Source organism: Poecilia formosa, unplaced genomic scaffold (genome assembly GCF_000485575.1).
Source record: "Poecilia formosa unplaced genomic scaffold, Poecilia_formosa-5.1.2 Scaffold28, whole genome shotgun sequence".
NCBI lineage: Eukaryota > Metazoa > Chordata > Actinopteri > Cyprinodontiformes > Poeciliidae > Poecilia > Poecilia formosa.
Window position 1 is genome coordinate 98,220 of NW_006799967.1, and position 22,913 is coordinate 121,132.

The 22,913-nt window shown below is 39.4% G+C and overlaps 1 protein-coding gene across 2 annotated transcripts; it reads left to right on the forward strand.

Annotated features, from left to right (window-relative positions):
* The first annotated feature begins 1,042 nt into the window (after positions 1-1,042).
* homer1 (homer scaffold protein 1) lies at positions 1,043-21,530 on the forward strand. 2 transcript variants are annotated; one of them, XM_007548767.2, is made up of 10 exons: positions 1,043-2,168; positions 14,175-14,331; positions 16,901-17,032; positions 17,119-17,211; positions 17,597-17,650; positions 18,710-18,852; positions 19,795-19,954; positions 20,034-20,144; positions 20,784-20,864; positions 21,270-21,530. In XM_007548767.2, exons 1-10 carry the CDS (start codon positions 2,164-2,166, stop codon positions 21,456-21,458), a joined length of 1,125 nt encoding a protein of 374 aa, XP_007548829.1. In that variant the 5' UTR covers positions 1,043-2,163; the 3' UTR covers positions 21,459-21,530. The 2 variants fall into 2 exon arrangements, with proteins under 2 accessions (XP_007548829.1, XP_007548830.1); XM_007548768.2 differs by lacking the exon at positions 17,597-17,650 and having other exon boundaries at positions 1,046-2,168.
* Positions 21,531-22,913: the final 1,383 nt, after the last annotated feature.

Below are 22,913 nucleotides of genomic sequence, written 5' to 3' on the forward strand. Positions count from 1 at the left end.
AAAAGTCCATTAAAAATGCCAACTTTGCATTAAATTATCATAATTTACAAAATCATGCAAAGTTTGCACTTTTAATGGGCTTTTAATGTAACTTTTAGAGCAACTTTGCATTAAAAGTGTCATTATTTACAGAATAACACTTCATGACAACTGTCATAAACATTCATAAAGACTTCTTTATGTTCATGACAGATGTTATGTCATGTTTATGACAGTGTCATGTCAGTCTTATGCACACCCTTCAAATAAAGTGTTACCCAACCTTGTAACTGTAAACCAGTTTTTAAATTTTTTAAACCGCAGCTCACTGGTACACTTATTTTCCTACTAGTCCCATGACTCCCCTCCCAAGATGGTGGAAACAACGGCTTTGGGTTGTACTCTTACTCTTTTAAGTTCCCCTACAATTTAAGGTACGTTACCGCCACCTGCTGGATTGGAATATAAACCGGGATTATAGAGGGAAATAATTATGATCCTACATTACGTTCTCCTAACTAAGGCCTGTCTCAAATTTGCCAATAAATAAATAAATAAATAAATAAATATCTGATTTTAGACCTTTGAGAAAAGCAAGTCCGACATCAAAAGGCTGAAAAATATAAAAGTTTTGGAGTGGCCTTAAAGTCTTGATTTAAATTGAGACGGTGTAGGGTAACCTTAAACAAAACATTATAACTATTGAAAAAAAACCCTCCAATGTGACTGAATCAAAAACAATTCTTAAAAAAAAAAACCCAGAAAAATTTAAGTGACAAAAAACTAAAGCACCGTAGACATCAATATTTAAATCTCCATTATTGCAGTGTGTCTTTTATACATATTTTCTCTTGTTACATTTTTCCATGACTTTTTAAAAAAGTTTTTTAATCAAACCTTATATACCAAATGTATTTTGTGTATTATTAGCAGATCTAAAGATTGATTTGGACAATAAAATGATGTGCAGCTGGCGCAACCATTTTATTGCCAATTATTACAAAAGAAAAAAAAAGAATCTGATCCGAACGTGACGTGATTACGTCGTAACTTTACGCTCCCCTAGGAGCGTCGGATAAAGCTGTGCGATGAATGAGACGGGAGACTGACAGAGGGCAGAGGGGTGGATGATGATGACGATGATGATGAAGATGAAGGAGGAGAATGATCAAGCCAACGAAGCATCGCCGTCGTAGTTTCTCGTCACCCGCATGCCTGTTTTGGAGAAATACCGAGGAAAAAAATAACACGTAAATACTCCTCTGTACAGATGCTGGAGCTCTCGCCAACGTAAGCCATCGGGTGAAGCTGAGCTGCTTTCTAATCTCAGAGGAGAACGAAACGTGATGGTAAAACCCGGAGAGGGAACCAAATTTCTTTTGTATCATCTCAAGGAGCAACGGAGAGAATGGAGCGCCGTCTGAAAGGAAGATGTTTGTCGCCTCCGAGCTGCAGTAAATGCCTCACATGCAGTGAAACTCAGTAATATTTCTCAGCGGGAGGCTTTTTTTTTTCTTTTTTAAATTTAATGGCACGTCGGACTTTGGTGAAAAATAAGCGACTAAAGCTGGGATTTATGAACAATTTGTTAAACTAGGAATGTGAATATTTCTCCTCTTTTTTTTCTTATTCATCCCACTTCTTGTGAGATTTGACACCAGCTTCTTGTATTTATAAGCGAGCTAAAATCTTATTGGTCAAGGCTTGGTAATGTTTCGAACACTTTTACCAGCATTTACTGTCGAGCCTTTCAAATTCCCCCCCAACTTTTAACTTAAAATAGCCTAATTCTGCTCTAAACCAGGCTCCGTTTGCTGTCAGCCAGCCCCATAATCCTTTAAAGTCGAGCAGCTTGCTTATTTGGCTAACGGTAGCAGCAACTAGCGTCTGTGCTGCTGTTGTGTTGTCGGTCATCATGCATGCACCGACACGTTTCGCTCCGACGAGACCAGCCGAAAGGATGTGCCCAAGGGCATAACAGCACAGCCAGCCATGTCTGACTGAGAGCAGCCGAACGGCTCCGCAGAGCGGTCCAGAACCCCACAGCGAACAGAGCAGAGCGGCTTTATTCAGAGGGGGAAGACAGCGGATCAACACCAGCAGCAACTAGCCCGTTCCCCCCCTCAGCAGGAGTCCATCGACTGGATCATTTTCGACCCAACTTGGCACTCAAACCAAGCAGAAATGGGGTATGTAACTGGCGGCACACTCAACGAAAACCTGTAACACTCCACTCAGCGTGTTGGGGGTGGGGGGGAGGAGGGGGGCTGCTGACTTTTTTGTTTTTGGGTTTCGTGGAGCCGAGTTGAGTCTCATCTTTCCTGTCCCACACAACACAAAGCTAGCGTGCTACTCACAGCTAACTATAAATGAAGTGCTTCTGTCAGTGTCATTCCCCCCTTACACCGGTAAATAAGGAGAAAACTGGTCCAGACGGACACCGCGATACTCTGAGGGTGGGTGATATGGGCTTAAAAAATATCACGGTATTTTGTGGTAGTGTGAAAACAATAGTAACTATTTATTACATCTTTTTTTAATGACCACTGTGGTTGCAACTGTATATGAAAGCAATCAAAGCCCCACAAACTCCTTAGGACCAGAGGCACATAAATATTTTCAACCGTATTAATATTTATTGATGCTGTCAATGAACAAAGAGTGGAGAAAACGATAAAACTAACAATCCTAAAAGTATGGACAGCGTTGGGGAGAGTTTACACACCATTAATTGGAATTTATTACGACAACATTTTTTATCATAAATAAAATTTATTCTGATAAATCTTATGAATCGTATGAATTCACAGTAGCCCAAGGCTACTTTGCAATCTGGTTCATTAAGGCAATTTTCTTTTACCATTTCGGTTTAGATTTTCTGTTATGGTAAATATATAAAAGACAAACTAAAAGGCTTTGCAGGGATGTAACAAGATAAAAATGTAGCACTATGACTGTGTCCAACATCATTATGGCTATATTATAAAAGTTGCCAATAGCATTACTTGTTTTTCCTACATTATTATCCTGTCCTTAATGAGGTTAAATAAAGTTAAATAGAAAAAAAGAGAATAACATCTAGATTATCCAAATTAGTATATACATTTCTAATCAGTAATAATAATTCCAATTAAATATGCCTACAACAGGCAGACTCAGCAAAACATGACATTTTCAATTATGAACATAAAGTGTACAATGAGTCCAACATTATCTTTACATATAAGATAATGTAATTAGATATACAGAACTGTATAATTTCTGACTGCATAACTCGATGTACCCAGAATTATGACCTTTTGTTCACAGGTGACAGTTAATTAGTTTAATTAGACAGCTTCCCATTATTAAACATACAAATTAATGTCAACACCACAAATACAGTGGTCCTATTCATATTGTTTTAGTTTTATTAGCTTTATAAATGTGACTGCATTATGCATTTTGAATTACGAGTCACACACCTTTCCAGTTGGTGGCGGTAATGCACCAAAATGTTGTTTTCTATTTACCATTAAACAAGAGGAAGAAGAGGTATTGCTCACTACTTCAGGCAAAAAAAACACCTCAATTGTTACTTTGACTAGACCATTCTGATTCTAACAGTTAACTTACCGAGACTCTAAAAGAGAGCCGCTTTTTCTTCAATAAAAACTCCACTCGTTTGCATCGCACTGGATGATAAATTGTCCCAGAAGTCATTGTGCAAAACCATAATATTGTTGTTTTGAGACCATTTTCAATAGACTGGTAATGATATAATAATACAAGTTTGCCTTCTGAAATACCATTAAACATTAATTTAGCAAAGAACATTAACTGGAAGATACTTTATATATGCCCCCCAAAAAACCCCCACAACAACCATCAACAACGTTCAAAATGTTTTTTCATTTTTTCAAAGTAACTTTTAGTTGAAACCAAAAGTTGGTTATTTAAAAAGTAACCACATTTTGTAAGTAATTCCATGTCAAACATTGAGAAACCCTTCGATGCTTTATAACAAATTCATCCCAGCTGGGCGGCAGTGTGCAGGAACCGAAGCGCTGATTTACTCTGTGCATCATGGAGAATGAGGCTGTAACTTTTTTTTAACTCTTTAACTTTTAACTGCACACTTAAAAGCAACGGTCGCTGGTTTCAACAGCCATATTGGTGTATTAGAATTAAATATGTGTGAAATGAGCTGCTGCATGATTTTTGTTTTTGTGACCTTTTGTTCCCACTTGTCAATATTATGGATGCACACAGACATGAAGTATTGATATCTTTGCCTGTGCAATGCTTGCAAAGACAAAGTCCTGATAAAGTGCTGAATAAACTCTGTAAAAGATCCCAATAATTCCACTTTAATTCTTTACACATCGTTTCGAGCAGCTGATTGTCATTAATTTTCACTTCAGATTACAGAAGCTGTGACCCAGTAAGCCACGGATCGCAGTGCAGCACATGTTTTAGCTTCAGAAGTAACAGCCTTTAATTAAGTGCCGCGTGCGTCGCAGCAGAACCTGCAGATGTTTGGTGATTCTCCTGATCAAGGGCGACCTACTTCTGGCTTCAGATGAAAGCAGATGACGTGGCGTGTGATTGGCTTGTTGTCGTATTGGGCTCGGAGGAGGAGAGGAGTGAACTGCTAACCTCTTTGTGCGCATCAATGTTCAAGCCCACGCAGTTATAATACAGCAAACAACTGATTCCTCAAGCATGGAAAAAGAGGGCGTCTCAAGCACGTGACCTGCAATTAAGGTCTTCTCCTGCGTCTGTCTCCGTCTTCCTCACCACCTTAGTATCCCAGGTTTTAACATGTGTGAGGGAAAAGCAATTAAACATTTTAAAATTGGTTTTCCGATTTATTGTATGGTTTAGTGTGAGTCTGTCATACCACTGTCAGACAACGCACTGTGGAAATTTAAAGTGAGATGAACAGCTTTAAATAGGGATGCACAATATATCGGCACTAACATCGGTATTGGTCGATATTAGTCATTTTTTAGCATACCGGGATCAGTCCGATAAATAAAATTATTCCGATATGATATGTTTTCATCTTATTGCCATCTCGTTTCTGGCTGTTTTTTTTTATTTTTCAGAGGTGTCAAAATGGTCAAGAAATATATTTAGTATTGGTAAATATCAGTCATTGACCATAACAGCAATATTAATATCGGATATCGACACGGTCCCAAATTTTCCATATTGGGACATGATCCCTGGTTTTAAACCCAACCAATTCTGTTAGAAAACTAAATGTTTTTGAGCCAGAAGAAGTTGTCTAAAATATAAATACATTTAATGTTTCCACAGTTCATATCAAATTTGATCAAGCTGATGCTATGTAACCTGTTGTTGAAATAGTAGGATTTTGCCATCTATTTTATTTTTTCATGAGTTAGTATTAATTTTATAGCACAATAAAGTAACTATGTTAACGTTAGTTGTCAAAAAAAATGCTGCATGTATCAAACATGAGTTAAAATAAATTTAACTTTGTAAATTATGCCTTGAAAGTTGACCTGCCTCTTTAAAAACTGCACTTTCTGATACTCCACCTGCAGGATGTCATCACAACCTTTTAACAAAGTTTTTACCAGTATTTCACTGAGAAGTAGCTCATAGAATGAGTTCCACCACGTGTTTGCTAATTGCGCCTGGCTAGTCTGAAGGAGCTCAGTGGGGGAAGTAGAAGCTTGGAAGCTTAGAAACTGCAGCTCTGAGTAGGAGCTTAGTTCCAGAAGGCGGAGCTAGGTCCCACCAGGTGTTTTGTACAGCTGAATGGTCGCCATGGGAGATTTAAGGATTCAAGCAAATACTCCATGTGTGCTTTTGATGAGGCAATAAAATTAGAACTTGATGTAAATCTCAAAAAAGTCAAATTTACATAATACTGCACCTTAAAAAAACATTAACCCTCCAATAAAAAAGTTGCTTTAAAAAATTGGAACTATTTCTTAAAATACAAAACTTTGGCATCTTATTTTTAAATTGGAAAGGGAAAAATAAAATTATGCTTTCAACTTCTAACACAGTAAATGATTTCAGTTTTGAGGCTTTTGTTAAGATGTGACTTTGTGGAGCTCTTCTTCTATTCCTTTAAGGTCCCTGAGGAGTTTGCTGGAATAGCAAATCAAAGTAAAAGCAGCATTTTAAGTGCCGGTCTTTGAAAATGTAACTTTTTTTTTTGTATTAATTCTCCGTAGCGTTTTGCTGTGCATGTGCTTGTGTAAGGAGCTGCTGCTGTGGAGCAGCATATGGGAGTCTGACTGGAGGCTTTGCCTTGCCAGGCGCCTGCTGTCTCCCTCTGCGAGGCGAGTGGGTTAACTGACAGGGACACCGGGATTGGATTGGGCCAGAGCGCACGTGGGAAGGAGAGCCAGTGATGGAAGTTGGAGGATGTGCGCGGCTCACGGCCGGCCCCGCATCACGTGGGCCGTTGCCTTGACAACGTGGCATCAGCGAAGTTAGCGATGCAGGGTTATTATTGCTGTGCCCAAGCTGCGGCCGTTTACGCTGAAGGTTTTATCTGGTAGAAGTCAGATTGTTTACTCTTTTTCTTTTCTTTTTTTTTTATCTCCCAATGAAGAAATGTTGTAAAGATTTGTTGTATTTTTATATACTTTTATATATATATATATATATGCGGTAACACTTTATTTGAAGGGGGTTGAATAACTGTCATAAACATGACATAACACCTGTCATGTTCATGAATAAGTCTTCATGAATATTTATGACTGTTGTCATAAAGTGTCATTCGGTAAATTATGACACTTTTAATACAAAGTTGACATTATTCAAAATGTCTTTGTTATGACAACTTGACATTAACCAAGAAATCATTACTGATATAAATTTGTTATAAAAGTATTACTGATTGCACTTTAAAAATTAGGTAACTTTATGTTATTAAAGGTAAAGTTTAAACAGTAATGATTTCCTGGTTAATGTCAAGTTGTCATAACAAAGACATTTTGAATAATGTCAACTTTGTATTAAAAGTGTCATAATTTACCGAATGACGCTTTACAACAACAGTCATAAATATTCATGAAGACTTATTCATGAACATGACAGGTGTTATGACATGTTTATGACAGTGTCATGACAGTCTTATTCACCCCCCTTCAAATAAAGTGTTACCATATATATATATATATATATATACAGTACACAACTTCAGTACCTGTGATTTAACCTAATGCATTTTTAGTTTCTGACAAATTAAATCTTACTGGTCGCTCTTAGAGTTTCTGAAAGTGAGAAGCATTAAAGATCCCCATTAGCATCAGCAGCATGCTGCATTAGCTATTCTTCTTGGGGTCATTATGCCAAAAATGACAGATTATATTTGCAAAAACAATCACATTACAGGTGAGGTTTTTATATAACACATTCTATTTTCCATCTCTTTTAAAGAAACACTTTTGTTGACGCTGGGGAGATGTTTCAGATTTTCTTTAGTGAGCTCCATTCATGCATTGCTCTAAACATGATTGTAGTTATCAGTCTCCTTTTAAAGGGTTTAAAATACGGCTGCACAATATTAGAAAAACATGATATTAATATTGGTGAATGTTGTGATTATTAACAGAAACAAAATTAAGTTTTTTTTAAGTGCTCTTAAAAAACACTGTTGTAATACACGTCTTTAGGAAAGCAGTCAGAAAAAAGTGTGATTTGTGTCACTAAACTGCACACAATCACTTTAGTTGTTCATATTTAAAATTCATTGATATTTATTTATACTTTCACTGAAACAAACAGCGAAGAGAAAGGTAAAACCAACAATCTTGACAATTTGGACATTTTTAAACATCAATTGGAATTTGTTGTGATAACGATAAATCAAAACTCTTAACATAAGAAATTTATCGCGATAAATGATAAACGATATACGCCCACTTCTCGTTGGGAAATTGTCTTGGGTACGAATTTCGCTCATTTCGTTCATATTTTTGTTCTTTCCCGTGTAAAGCCAGCTTCTTTGTGGAACCTCAGTCATTGGGAATGTTTCTGCCGGCTGTATTTGGAGAACTGCTGAGCTGATGAGCTTTGCAGTCAGATTCCTGTCAAAGCACTCGTCATTGAGACTTGAATACCCCAATACGCTTCATTGTGAAAAGGGATTATGGGCTAACGTTGACCACACTCACTCACTCATAGAGACGCACACAAAACTGGAGCTGATTTTCATCCAGGCCATAATGGCACACCAGTGGTACTCTGATACTCTACGGCTGAACAGCCACCACACCCACATATGGTGCCCTTGGGGGGGAAAAAAAGTAAAAAAAGTTGGGACTCCTCAGATCAAAGTGAAGCCAATTCTACTGCACTGTGTTAAAGTTGAGCAGAAGCTTCACAGGAAACCACATTTTCCAGGTGTCAGTTATCGCTAACAACTGATATTAGACATATTCTGTTGACATACTGCAGTCCCTGCAGCCTGTTCTTGTCAGTGAAAATCCAGAGTACACCCCCTCCCATTATCACATCTTTCTGATTAACAGTCTGTCTTTTAAGTAACGTCTGCCAGGACTCCGTTCTGCTAACTTAATTAGCACACCGAGACGAGACGGGAGATTCCCAGTGACGGGAACAATAGCTGGATCCCAGGGGAGTTCTGGGACACTCATCTTCCAGCTAAGACTTTATCACTTTTATTTTTCCTAGAAGCATGACAGACAGATATCCTTGTGATAAACTTGCATTTTTGGGTGTTTTCACACTTGATAGTCTGATAGACTCGGTTCAATTGGGGAACGAAATTACAAAATTTGTTCCATTTTCACTTGGTGCTGTTTTCTTTCACACTGCACTGAGTCAAACAAATGTTCAGTGTGAATGTGGTGGAGCTGCACCACATTCACACTGAGCCACTGAATGAAACGACATGAAAACCTCTGAAGAAAACAGTGCAAGTAAAAACTGAGTGGCATCAGATTTTAGCAGCTTAAGGATTTTATTTTTGTTGTTGGTAAAACACTGCGAGACATTTGTCTTGGTACTGCTAGACACACAGGTTTGCTTAGGTTGTTTTTTTCCCCAGAATGCCCTGCGGTGTAGCCCACTATCTGCTTTTGGATCAGTCTCCGGTCCGTTTGGCGTTTACGTATGCATTCAAACCGCTCCAGATTTAAAAACCTTACCGAGACCTAGGCTTTCAGGTGGACTGGATTTCAATTGCGGATTCACACCTCCTCAAACGAAACAGACTTTCCAGGCAAATGGACTAGAGCTAGACTAAAGCGGACTAAAAGAGTTGGTGTGAACGCACCCCAGAGATCCTATGACATGACTGAGTTTCTAAAGGCCTTAATGGACACACCACTTAACCAACTTTTGTTTCATTTTTGGCTAATTATTTTTGACCTGAGAGAAAGAAAGCGGATCTCACTTAATCCTCTTCCTGTGTAGCACTAAGTGGTGTTGGCAGTTTGCATGTTATGATGATATCTGTGTAAAATACAGTTATCGACATGGTAACCAAAGCACAGATAGATGTCACTCCTGGCGTTACTTTGTCTTCAGTTGTGCCAGCGCCAAACTTGTTGAGTCAGTCCGCTGCTGACTCAGAAATTATCAGATGCATTTGCATGACATTTTCACTGTAAGTCTTAATATTTAGTCATTCGACAAAGTGGTGACTGTTCCTCATAATGACTGTTCCAAAATCAGGAATTTATCTCTTTTTGGGGCAAACTTTGCATTCCTCACCTATTGTGAAAACACACCGATGCAAGAAATTTCATAAAACTACATGTCTAGGCTATCTGAATAACTAATTTACATCAGTTGGATTTCTGGTCAGACAATAAACATCAGTAACCTGGACCGTTTTGCATTAAGCAGGTCTTTGAATTATTTGCATCGGCTGAAGAAGAAGCTTCAGGAATTCAAGAATCATGTAATCATACATTATTGATTATCAGGATCTCTGAATAAACTCAACTGCGACATTTCTGGGAGTCATGCCGCAAAATCATGTCCAGTTTTCTATGTGCACTACCTGTATTTTAGATTGTGGACATATTGTTGACCTAACAAGTCTGGTTTTCCCACCGTTTTGGTATTTTTCAGCCTTTAATGAAAGAAAAGCTGCATAAAGAGATAACTTTTTAAGCATAAGGTGGTAGAAGAAGTGGTTCTTTTAGCTTATAGTGAAGACCTGATGTGAGGACACTGTAGGCTGTGTCCTAACTTTGTGATTTACTCCCAACTTCACTATGTCTGAATCCCAAATTGAAAAGAGAGTTGGATTGGCAAGTTTGATTTTCAGTGGTCAGATTCAACAAATGAACAATATTAACTTATAGCTATTGTTTGATTTTGGTGCCTTTATGCATTCGACCACTTGGACAACACTTGGACTAACGGCAGTTGTACAGCAGCATGATTAAAAACTGATTTAATTTAATACAAAAATGTCAGAAGTATAAAATAAGAGTACAGGATGTAAAGAAAAAAAAAATCTCTGATTAATTTAACTGACTTCCAGGCGATGTTCAATGCCTTGGATATTTTTGTATCCATCCCCTGACATATTTTTAATAACCTTTGCAATCGTTTTCTTGAAGTGTTATTTTGTCTTCTAATGTAATCTATTTTAGCTACATCCAACTTTCCAATACGTTTTACAACTACAGTACCCATAATTCCATATTCTGACAAAGGAAAACTGAGCTAGTACACTTAATGCATACTTCACAGTTTTGTCATTTAAACATTTTTACAAAGTCAGTTACGTTTTTAGATGAATTTGCAGCCAGTAGTGATTACCTGCAGCTTTGTCTAACCAAATGAATCTCAGATCAAATCTGTAATCCTTTAACGGCAACAAACATTTCCGTTTCCTTTAAGTTTGCTTTTGCCTTTAGAAATACACAAACGTGTGTCGTATTCCTGCAATGACTGAAATCGGAGCAAAGCGACAAGCAGCCGCGTCGTGTTGTGAACATTTACGGTTGTGGAGTCGTTGCCTTTTAATCCAAGGCCTTGTGAGATTTTCATCCATAGCTTTGCCTGGAAGTCGGCCAGTGGCAGCTGATCTCTGTATGTTCACACAGGTTGCTTCCAGGTCACCTTAGGCATCACTGCCTCTCTCTTCATGCGAGCGCAGGCGGGCACTGCCGGTCAGACCTGCCAGGAACTCACTCACACACATTAGACAGAAAAAATACAACTCAGAGCTTTCTATTATTATTATTTTGATCCTTCATCATTCGAGCGTTGGGCTTTGAGGAGCATCTGCTGTAAAGAGTAGAGGTAATAATGACAGTTAGAGCTCTCTCTATTCTTCTACCGTTTTAGATGCAATTTAAAACAGTAGATACGATGCTGACCTTATCATGTAGTTATCAGTGATCAATACTGTACCTCATTTCTATTAACGCATTTTGCTGTGCTGCAACTACAAACTTCAATGCGTTGTACTTTGATTATTAGGGATGCTGCAACTAACAATTGTTTTAGTTCTTGATTAATCTATTGTTTATTTTGATGATTAATTGATTAATCGTATAAGAAAAATTGGCACATTCTGCAGATTTTAAGTTCTTTTTATACACATTTTTAAAATGACATTAAAAGATGCAAATAAATCAATTTGATTCTTTTTTTAAATAGGAAAATAAGTATTTTACAGACTAAAACATATAATAAACAAATATACATCTGCACTGGAAACGAACCAAAACGTGTCTGCTTGGCTAATCTGACTTTTTTGAATTAACCTTTTTTTTAAATGTCATTTCAACCAGATAAAGCTAAAATAATGATTTTTATTATGATTATTGTTATTGTGTCTTAAATGTGAAACATATATATTTTTGTACAGTTTTGACTTAACCACTGTTTTGATTATGTTTGTCTTTCAGTAAGTGGATTTTTTTAGTCTGTCTGCTCCAGTTAACAATTTATTGATTTCTAAAGTAGTTGATGGTTATTTCAAAAATCAGTTCATTATGATTAATTATAATTAATTGCTACAATCTGCTAGACCAACACAAAGTAAAGCATAGTTGTAAAACGGAAAGATTAAAAAAAAAAAAATTTAGATAAAAATCTGAAAAGCTTGGCATGCTTTTGAGTTATTCTAATACCCCTAAATAAAATCTAATGCCTTTCGCCTCATTTGTAAATGGAGTCCAGCTGAGTGTAGTTTATCATCATTCTGCATCTGTTGTGTGAAAACCTAAAGTTTCCAATGCCCATTATGAAGCAAACATCAAAGTAGCAAAACATTGTCCTGTGAAGCCGTGAGTCTGAATTCAGATGCTTGCCGTTGTTGGGTCTTAATACATTTGGGAAACATTTTGTTTCCTCTACCAGCTTCAGGGAGATCGGATCCTGTTTTCTCTCTAGCCTGTGTGTCACTTCACAACATGACATTTGAGGCGTTTGGTTGTTAAACACAGTTTAAACTGGGAAATCTCTCCTCTGTTCCCTCACACTCCCTGACATATTTGCTGCACCACGCTTCTCTTCCAGTCGGGATAAATGATTCCAGCCTCATGTTTTTTATTATCCATGCTCACAGTGGGAGTCCAGGAGTGTTCTCCACCTTGCCTCCCGAGTACTTGGTGGATCGCCATGAACTTTTGCACAAGCCCTTCCTGATCTCGAGAGGCTTCGTCTAATCTTGGAGTTAATAAAAGTCATCTTTGTGATGAAGATTTTACTCGTTTTCTGTCTCTGTTGATCGCATCGCGGGTTTGATGTCTGTATTAAAGCTGGTGGGAGTAAAACAAGGAGCGTTGCAGGAGGGATTTTTAACCTTTAGAGTCGCCGTTTGAACTGCTGCCTCTGAGCAAATTGGAGGACTTGTTAGTTTGAATTATTTAAGCAGTTTTTAGCTGCAGCAGCATCTCTGTATGTCAGAGACGCTTCAGGAGGTCAAAAGAAGGTCAGATTTTACCTCTGGAGCGGCGGGGCATTAACCAACGTAGAACGCCGATCCACGTACGCAATAAAAACGAGACGATTTCTGTAGTAAACAGACGGATGAAGACGAGGTTTCCTGCACCACAGATGTCTAAGCAGAACAACACTTCATGGAGATCGGAGAATGCTGCTTGTTTTTTGTTTTTCCCATCTTTACTATAGATTCCGTACATGTGATTGAAAAAAAGGGCCAAGACGTATGCAGATTATGTGAGATAATCCTTCATCCAGATGTGGAGGAAGCGGGGTAGCGGTTCAGAGCTGAATCCACTGGACATGCGTTCGTCCTGCAGCGTTCACACCCAGTCTGCACCGAGGCTTCGTTCAGTTCAGCTCAGCCTAACGACCCTCGATTAATCGATTAATTGTTAACTGGAGTATTCGATTAATCCGCAGTAATTAAGGCAAGACTGTACAAAAATATTTGCATTTTTCATTTAAGATAAAAATGTTTTGTTTAAAATATGTTTCAGCCAAAACTCCTCAAGCAGCATCGTTTTAGCTTCACCTAGTTCACCTTTGCTTCATGAATACTACAGTCTTGCATTTTAGGCAATAACATGTTTATTTTCTTAATTTAAAAAAGTGTCTGAATTATTCATTTGCATCTTTTAATGCGTTTCTAAAATTGTATAAAAAGTGGTTAAATAAAAAATCTGCAGAATGTGTTGTTTTTGATATCTGATTAATCAATAGTCAGAACAATCGATTAATCGATTACTAAAATAATGGTAAGTTGCTGTCTTTGTTTAAAGGCTTTCTCTGTCTCTGAAGCATAATTTGATGCTGATATCAGTTTTCTTTTACATCCGATCTTGATCAATTCTGATTTTCTTTATGCGAACTACAAAGCATGCGACATCACATGTTGTTTTATATTAAAAATGATACGTAGCCACATCCACCATCTCATCCGTCGATCATATTGGGAATGTGTCATATCCCCGACTTCAACATCTTTCTGCCTAACTTTCTAACATGTGGCCAAACTGAGATTGACAGAGGTGTGGCAAAAGCAAATGAGTTGGATTAGCAGTGCTTGCTAACATCTGTTGGTCTCATCCAGGACGTGTCACTGTGGAATATCATCTATACTGCCAGAAAATTGAGCTGTTAACACGTCTTGGTGCTTTGTCTTAATGTCGGCCAGTAAGGAAGAAAAGTCTCATCTTTTTATGTACAGTAATTACACATCCTAACTTCAGAGACGCCTTTATCTAGATGCTTCTTCTTCTGCTGCTTCTCTTCTTGTGCAGTGAGCAGCCCATCTTCAGTACGCGGGCCCACGTCTTCCAGATCGACCCGAGCACCAAGAAGAACTGGGTTCCTACCAGTAAGCACGCCGTCACGGTCTCCTACTTCTTCGACAGTACCAGGAATGTGTATCGGATCATCAGTCTGGACGGCTCCAAGGTATGCTTAAGCAATCTGATTATGCAAAAATGTACTTAGGACTCTGACACACTTTACGTTGCACAGAAAAGCCTCTTTAACTTTTGCAAAGGGGCTCGTTGAAGTTTAATCTCATCAGGGGGGGCAAATAAACTTTGCATGTTACATGTCTGCTTTGCCTCGCCTCTCTGCTGGGGCCTCTGATATGTATGTGGCAGTGATTATTTTAGTCCTGAGGCACAGGGCTGGAGTTTGCAGAGTTACGTAAGAGCTTCTCCGGGTGACTGGTGTCGCTGTCGAACCAGCAAGTTAGCGTTGTTCCGCTGGAAATAGCAGGCAAAGCTCGGTGGTGCTGGAACGGAGGGGCGGTGTTATCCAGACAACAACACGTTGTTTCACCCACCAGAGGCGAAAGTCGCACGACGCCGAAGGCTCATGCTGTTCCCTAAATTCCAGAGTGGAAACTTTCTGAGAGAACAAAATCTTCTCCTCGCATCAAAAAACAACTCCTAATTTTACAGATTTGTTTAACATGTTGACTGATCAAAGTTTCAGGAAGACCTTTGACGCCCTGCCTTCTCTAATCTGATGAGTATCTAACCAAACATGGAGCTCAGAAAAGAAAAATAATGATCATTTTCCTCCCCGACCTCTCTGGAAGTTGACGATGTGTCTGCTGCCCTCAAGTGGCCAAACAAATTATAACCATAAAACTTTCTAATAAACTGAGCAAAAAAACAAACAAAAACATCAACCAACACAAGAAACCTCTCACTGAAGTTATATAACTAAAGCAGGTAAGACTAGATGTTGGGGATTAGGGTGCCCTAACTTTTTTTAGTACAAAAAGTGCCTTTTTTTTTTTTTTAACTTTCCTTACTCTGCGACAGACTGGCGACCTGTCCAGGATGTACCCCGCCTCTCGCCCGGAACGTTAGCTGGAGATAGGCACCAGCACCTCTCCTGACCCCACTGAGGGACAAGGGTGTTCAGAAAATGGATGGATGGATGGAACTTTCCTTACTTTTCAAATATACGTTTTTGTCCATATATTTTGTTTAATTTCTAATTTTATTTCTTATTTTATCTTACACCCATCTGTGATGCTCTAATTACTGTGGTCAGCTGAGGTTGTGCTACATAAATAAACTTTAAATTAAATACATCTTGTTTAATGTGTAAAACAAGGTTTGTTTTTGTTGAGCACAATTAGATTGTTTTCTTTTAATAAGATTTAAAACAAAAAAGAGATTATAAATTTTAAATCTGAATATTTCCAAAGGAACATAAAATGAAATGGACCTTTTTTAAATGTCTTCAAAGTTTTCCTACAAACATAATCACCTAGGGGGCGCAATGCCGTGTATTTTCCATTCATTTGATGTAAAAGCTGAAATGGGAAGTAAATGAGCCGCAGAGTCCAGACCAAACAAAATGGATGGAGTCAGGAGTTGAATCAGGCAGCTACCGAAGCATCCGACAGTCAGTCAGTCGAACCTCTGAGGGAAGGTTGAAACCAATGAGCATCAAATGCCACAGATCCCATGTCACCCTGCGTCATGATGTAAATATTGTTATTATAGTTGGCTTCGACTTTTCATACTATTTCGAACAGTTTGGCCTTCAGGTTATAGATTTGTGTTGGTGTAAGGGCCACCAGTTGGCTTTTAAAGTTTTCGCCTGCGTTAGGGCTGGCCAATGAATCGATTTTATCGACTCGTCAGGTTTTTGGTTTTTGAAGATTTAATTAATTTGGATGTTTGTTTTCACCAACGCGTTCCTTGCATTTCCATAGTTCAGAGTGATGTCAGCACGCCTGAGGCCGCCATCTTGTTTGACAAACATGTTTTAGAGCTTCAGCTTGTTTGGACTTTAAATTCGGGTCAAATCTACAACAGGTTATTAGGGCAACGCGAAGAATTTTTTATTTTCAATTACAAAAATTGCAAGAAGTATTTTTGTCGTTTGTAATTTGTTTGTTAGAAAACAGAGCTCGAATAAAAAATGATCAACATGGGATCCGAGATTTTATTTTTAAGACGTATCGCTCAGCCCTAATCTATTCCTGTTGTGACAAGAACATTGACCTGGTTCAATTTGCACTTTATTTGTGATCATATTTCGTCAAACCTACACTTGTTGCCTATTGATTTAATCTTGCTCTCATTGGTTGATCGATTTATCGTATCATTTGTTATTCGGAGGGCTGTTTATCTGCTGGTTGTCTGTGTGAAATGTTTTAAAGGCCAAGTGAAAGTTTACTCCGTCAGCTGCTGTTTCCACAAAGTAGTTAGTTAAACCGAAGGGTTCACGTTGAAAGCACCAGGAAAGAAAAATCGACTCGTACGTCAACGTCCAATAAATCGAGCTAACTATACCAGCAGACCCAGAGTGGCCTCCCACGCTGATCAATAACATTACAGCCAGCTGGACTCAATTAGAAGCTCCTTATTGATGGTTTCCTGTGTGCCAAACTCCCACATCAGCGTTGATAGTCTCCCTGCAGCTGTCCTCTGCCAATGCAACCCTCCATCACCAGCAGCCATGACAAACGCCGGTCCCCGGCGATGTACGTTTCATCCTCCCACAGGCTATCATCAACAGCACCATCACCCCCAACATGACCTTCACCAAGACGTCGCAGAAGTTCGGCCAGTGGGCCGACAGCCGGGCCAACACCGTCTACGGCCTCGGCTTCTCGTCCGAGAGTCACTTGAGCAAGGTGGGTTGTGGGGGAGGGGTGAGGCGTTGCTTATTTTGTTGAATTCCCGACGGAGCACCAGAGTCAGCTGCTACCTCTGGTTTCAGTTTGCAGAAAAGTTTGCCGAGTTCAAGGAAGCGGCCCGGTTAGCGAAGGAGAAGTCCCAGGAGAAGACGGAGCTCAGCAGTACGCCCTCGCAGGTAACGAGCCCCGGTCGTGTGTGTGTGTGCGTGCGTGCGTGCGTGTGAACAGTTGTGGTAGCCGCATTGCATCAACGTACCCTTTAAGTTTTCACATTTTGGCACATTTCAAGCCCAAACTTCAATGTATATCAGAGATTTTGAGGGAAATGTAAGAAGAAAAAATAGCCAGAATTGACGCTCTCCATTCTATCTAATGAAGCCTGTCGAGGTTTGTGGTTGTGATGAGGAAAAAAAAAATCTTTAATTTTTAAGAGTTATGAATACTTTTGCTAGGTGCTTTGGTTGGCTGTATGTTTTTTGCATGATGTTTTAGAAGCCGGGTTGTAAACACTTGGTGTCCTGATGAGGCTCCTTTGCTTTCTCTCTAACGGTTTCTTCTCAGGGTGGCGCTGTAAAGCGGAATGTGTTATCTGTCAACAAGCCTGGTAAAAAGAAGGTAAAACCACCTGAGCCAATCCTCCTCTTTCACTCCGGTCCAAGTCTTTCCCTTCAAGTTTCTCCTCAGTTTTGTGAAACCTGATCCCTTTAGCTGCTGTCTTTCCTCATCTACGCTGATGAAAGGAAACCTGCCCTGCAGTCCCTTCTCCGCCTCCTTTGTCCTCCCAGTAGTTAAGCATATTTATTACTGAAAGTACAGTAATAAATTAAGACTACAACCACTTTGATAAATATCTTTCTATGTTAGAGGTTCGCTTGGTGTAAACCAACTCAAGAAATTGGAGTAAGAGAGAGTCTTGAAGCCCGGGTCTGCCAGAGTTCCTGAATGTTCTGGTGTTGTCAGTCAGAAACCTGACAGCGGATTCAGCTGACCAACCGTGCTGGGTTACGAAACCGCTGGGTGTCAGACGGGCATGTGACATCACATGGAGATTTTTATGATCAGATGGGCTGAGCGCGGTTTATGTTATGCCATCTGAGCAGTCGTACCACTATAAAAAAATAAAACATACCACAGAATCTTGCATCTTTGTTTATACGGTAAGTAAGAACAATAGGATTACAACAGCAGTTCAGCAGGAATAGAGCTGTGGATCAGTTTGTTGGTTCTGCTTTTGGGTTTGCAGCTCGTTTCCGTTCTCCAGACGTTGGTGGACCACAGAGTTCATGGAGGGGGTGGTGGTGTGTCCAGATCGCTTGAAACGTCGCCAGTACTTGATGACTCGACAGAACAGTTGCAACTTGCCCGATAGCAACACCTTCCTGAAAACCTCTCTCCATTTTTCTGAGATATTACAACCCCTACTTCCTGTTTATTACAGCCATGCTCAAAATTCACGTGAAAATCGGATGGAAATAGAAATTCAGTACGTTTTTTTTTTAATCTTTCCAATGAAGAGAAGTTGTTCTTCTGGTCCACTTTGCTACAGCTTTCACCTGTATCTGCTTTCGAGTACTCTGTGGCTAATTTCTAAAACTGAGAAATGGTTGCTTGAGAAACTTTGCTTACTGATTCAGTTAATTTCCTTTTCCTTTTTTATTTTTTTCATCATAACAGGAATCTGCGCCAGGTGACCTCCAGTCACCTCTGACCCCAGAGAGCATCAACGGTACAGATGAGGACAGAGTCACACCGAACACGCCGAAGCACAGCGAAGCCAGAGCAGAACCTCCCCAAAACGCTTTACCGTTCTCTCACAGGTGAGGCTGCGCTCAGACCGTGTGGTTCGTCCTGTAACCAGCGGCACGCCGACGCGTCGTCAGAGTAAACGACGGTGGGCTAAACACACACCCCTGGGGTGCACCAGTCCACAGAGGAGCCGTCTTTGGTACTCTGACCTTGGAAGTAAACCAATAAATATGATCAACAACTATAAATCCTGTATTTATACGTGGCAAAACTTGAAAGATATGAAATTTGATCTTTTGTTTTTCCAAGTCTGGATAATTTTAGGTGGGGGGGGCGATGGGAATGCAAAAAAATTAGCTTCCAGACTTGATTTCGTCTCCAATTACCTAAATGATTAAAATGTGAAAATCAGAAAAATAAATGTTTTCTTTTGCTTGTTGTCCTTTAGTCCAAATTCCTTCTCTTGCTCTTTGGATCTTTTCTTCCTTTTGTATTTCATCCTTCTTTGTATTATTTTGTTCTATCAGTCATTTGTCCTTCTTCTCGTCTTTATGTCCTTCCACTCTTCCTCCCTTCCCTTTCCTAGCCCCCTTCTTTCCTACCCTTTCTTTCTTCTGTCCTTTTCCCCCTTCAACACTTTGGTTCCTGTTTCCTTTTTTTACTTTTGTCTTTAGTTACTCCTTCCTTCTTGTTCTCCATTCCCTCCTTTTTTCATTCTCTCCTTCTTGTTGCCCTTGTTTCCTTTGTCCTTTCCTATCTTCATTACTTTTCTTATTCCTTCCTCGCTCCCTTCCTTCCTTCCCGTCTGTCAGTCAATTACTTTTACCTCATCAGTTAGATTCGGAGTAAAACAATCAAAAATGTGACCTGCTGCGGATTTTATTGCATATCCAATAAAAAGCCTCATTTGGTGTTTAATATCCTCCTGCTAACCTGTAACGTTACGAACCAGAACCTGCTGGCTCAGCAGTTTGCCCATATTTACCTCGGCCGGCTTTTCGTTCCGTCTCCAGTTCCTCCAGCATCAACAAGCACTGGGAGGCCGAGCTGGCGGCGCTGAAGGGGAACAACGCCAAGCTGACGGCGGCGCTGCTCGAGTCCACGGCCAACGTCAAGCAGTGGAAGCAGCAGCTGGGGGCCTATCAGGAGGAGGCGGAGCGGCTGCACAAGCGGGTACGGCTCCGTCGCCGCAGCCAATGGCAACGCGCTCCGGACCGGCGTTCACTTCAGACGGATGCTGTTTGTCTCGCAGGTGACGGAGCTGGAGTGCGTGAGCGGCCAAACGATGGTCATCAAGTCTCAGAAAACGGAGCTGAACAGAACAATAGAGGAGCTGGAGGCGGCGCTGAGGGCCAAGGAGGAGGTGAAGACGCTCGACATCTTTGAACATTAATAATGGGTGCTTTGAAGGGTTGGAACGTTTTTCTTTATTTCTGTATAAAGTTCTTGAACGCACTTCAAATTCAAACTTGCAGAGTTTTGTAAAAAGCAAAAAAAAAACACAAACAAACAAACAAAAAGAGCAATATAATGTTGGATTAAAAGTCTAAATTTGGAAAACGTTATTTACATTTGAGAGCAAATATTTTCATATACCTAATACAAAGACTGTCATGCGTTTGTCACGATGTCTTAGAAATTAAACTAAACAGTTTTAGCTCAGAATTAGCTAAATTAATTCTATTTGATAATGATTAAAATTATTTTTTTTGCCACTTTCTTTGTATTTTGTATATGCGTTTAATTTGAGCTGGAAGGTCATTTATCTAAACACAATTTGTTTGGTTTGTTTCAATTGAATGAATATTTTTTATTCTTAATGGCTCAATGACTAATCGATCGTCTTTTATATGTTAAATGAAGTCATTGACCAGTCAGGCGTGTGAGAAAGACATTTGGAAACATAACATTTTGCTATATTTTAGTCCCTGCTCTAGAATACTGTCACAAAAACAATAACAAAGGATATCATATAGTGCTTTATTTTCATATTTCACTTTAGGAGCTGGAGAGACTTAAGGAGGAGGTGGAGAGTGCCAACGAGTTTAAGTTTCAAAAAGACACCCTGACACAGAAACTAAAGGTGAGCAACAAGCTGCATGAGAGAGACCCAGTAAATATCGGACCAGTATCAGCAATACCGATACTTTTTATTGTTTAAGTTGGATATATCGGCAAATTTATTATCTTATAGGTGGCTTGTGGATTTTTTTTTTCCTTTAAATTATTTTTATTAAAACCTTGGACAAATTTTGGACAAATACTTTAATAATAGATTAACATAATAAACAATATTTTGCTTGTTTTAGGGGGGAAAAAAATGCAACTTTTTTTTCTGTTATTTGAGAGAAAATCAAAACACATAATTTTTGTACGTAGAGTTGAGAAACTACAACACAAAAATGAAATAAAATTTTGCGGGGCAATCAGAAACCGTAGTATCGCTCCGATACCGATACACGTCATCGATATTTCTGCTTGGCGCCAGGAGACGGAGTCGAGGAACCAGACGCTGGAGGCGCAGCTGAGCGACCTGGAGCAGCGCCTGGAGAGCAGCCAGCTGGAGCGGGAAGCCTACATGAAGAGCCTGCGCTCCCTGCTGGAGCTGCTGGACAGCAAGATCTTCGAGCTGACGGAGCTGCGGGACACGCTGGCCAAGCTGGTGGAGGGCAGCTAGAGCTCCTCCTCCGCCCGACGTCGTCACCAACACAACTTGAAATCTCTTCTCTCTCTTTCGTTTTTTTTTTTTGTACATGTTAAAGAGTTTACACGACTTGTTTTTTTTTTTTTTTTTTTGTACATGTTAAAGAGTTTACACGACTTGATGCATTAGCGGTACACAGACTTTGCCACTTCAGAGAACTCAGATGGTTTACAAACAGCCAAGTGAAGCCTTTTCTTTGCTCCACTGTGGAAAACTTTCTCATTATAATTTAGATTTTTTATTTATTTTTTTGACCACCATGATATGCTAATCGACTGAGCTTCTGTGGAACACCGGAGCCGCCTCCTCGACTCCACGATTGCGCTTCGACGTTTTTCCTCACTTGTTCACTGAAATCAGCCAAACGAGCTCCTGCTCCTCCTTCGACCCGAGACGGATTTCTTTCTTTTACTCGCAGGATGAAGAGATAATCACAGGAACCGCCACACGAGGATGTCGGTTCGTCTTATATTCTTCTACAACCTATGAGCAATACACTAAAGGAGGGACCGCCAACTCTTTCCACTCTCACTTTCAGGTTACCTTCCTGCTCCTGCCGACTGGTTTGAACCAAAAGCGATTCAGGATTTTCTTCAGTTTCTTCTGTTTGTGTGTGAGTGAATCAGATTATTTTTTTCCTTTTTGATGCATTTTGAAGTGCAATGGTTTGAATTTTTTTATTATTTATTACTAAGATATTTAGAATAATAAACATTGTAAAATGTTAATTTAATTTTATTGTCTGGTACGTGGCTGTGTAGATGGTTTAATTTCCGAGAGCATAAGGAAATCATGACGTATACGACCGAATTAGTTTTTTTTCTTTTGCCAAATACTGTTTGTTCCTGTACAGATCTGAACTCTTGCTGATGTTGCCTTGGGCACTAAGATGCATCAATGGTAGCTAACTGATGGTACGTTTGGGATTTATTTTTTTTCTTGTGGGATTACCTGTTGCCAAAAATGAAAGAATATGCTACAGTACGAACACCTGCAGAACACATTTTAAGGGCTTGTTCTTGGTTCGGGTCAAACTTGGGGTGATTTTTAGCGGCGGCTTTAAACTTTAAAGGCGATGATGTGTGTTGTTGCTGAAAAAGGCATTTGAAGAAGAAATTTTAAATGTGGAGTGAAGACACATGCTGATAAAACACAAATTGTAATTTTAAGTTTATATTAAAAGAAAATCTGATTAAAACAGTGATTTGGTCTCTTTATTTTGCAGTCTATGGAGAATCGTAGCAGTTCTCCAGTTCAACAAAAGCAAAAACAACAACAACAAAAAAAGCAAACACCTTATTTTGCTTTTACTTTTGTCAGTTTTGGTCCTCCATAGTTAAATCCCAAACAGGATGATAAAAAAAGAAAATCTCAGTCACTGAAAGGGTCAACGTGAACTTCTATGAGCATACAGTTTTATAGATTGAA

Bases quoted from the DNA above. Each gene is read 5' to 3' on its own strand.
- homer1 (XM_007548767.2), top strand. The intron at 18,853-19,794 runs GTGAGGCTGCGC...TTCCGTCTCCAG, and splicing joins GCTTTACCGTTCTCTCACAG to TTCCTCCAGCATCAACAAGC. The intron at 20,865-21,269 runs GTGAGCAACAAG...GCTTGGCGCCAG, and splicing joins CCCTGACACAGAAACTAAAG to GAGACGGAGTCGAGGAACCA.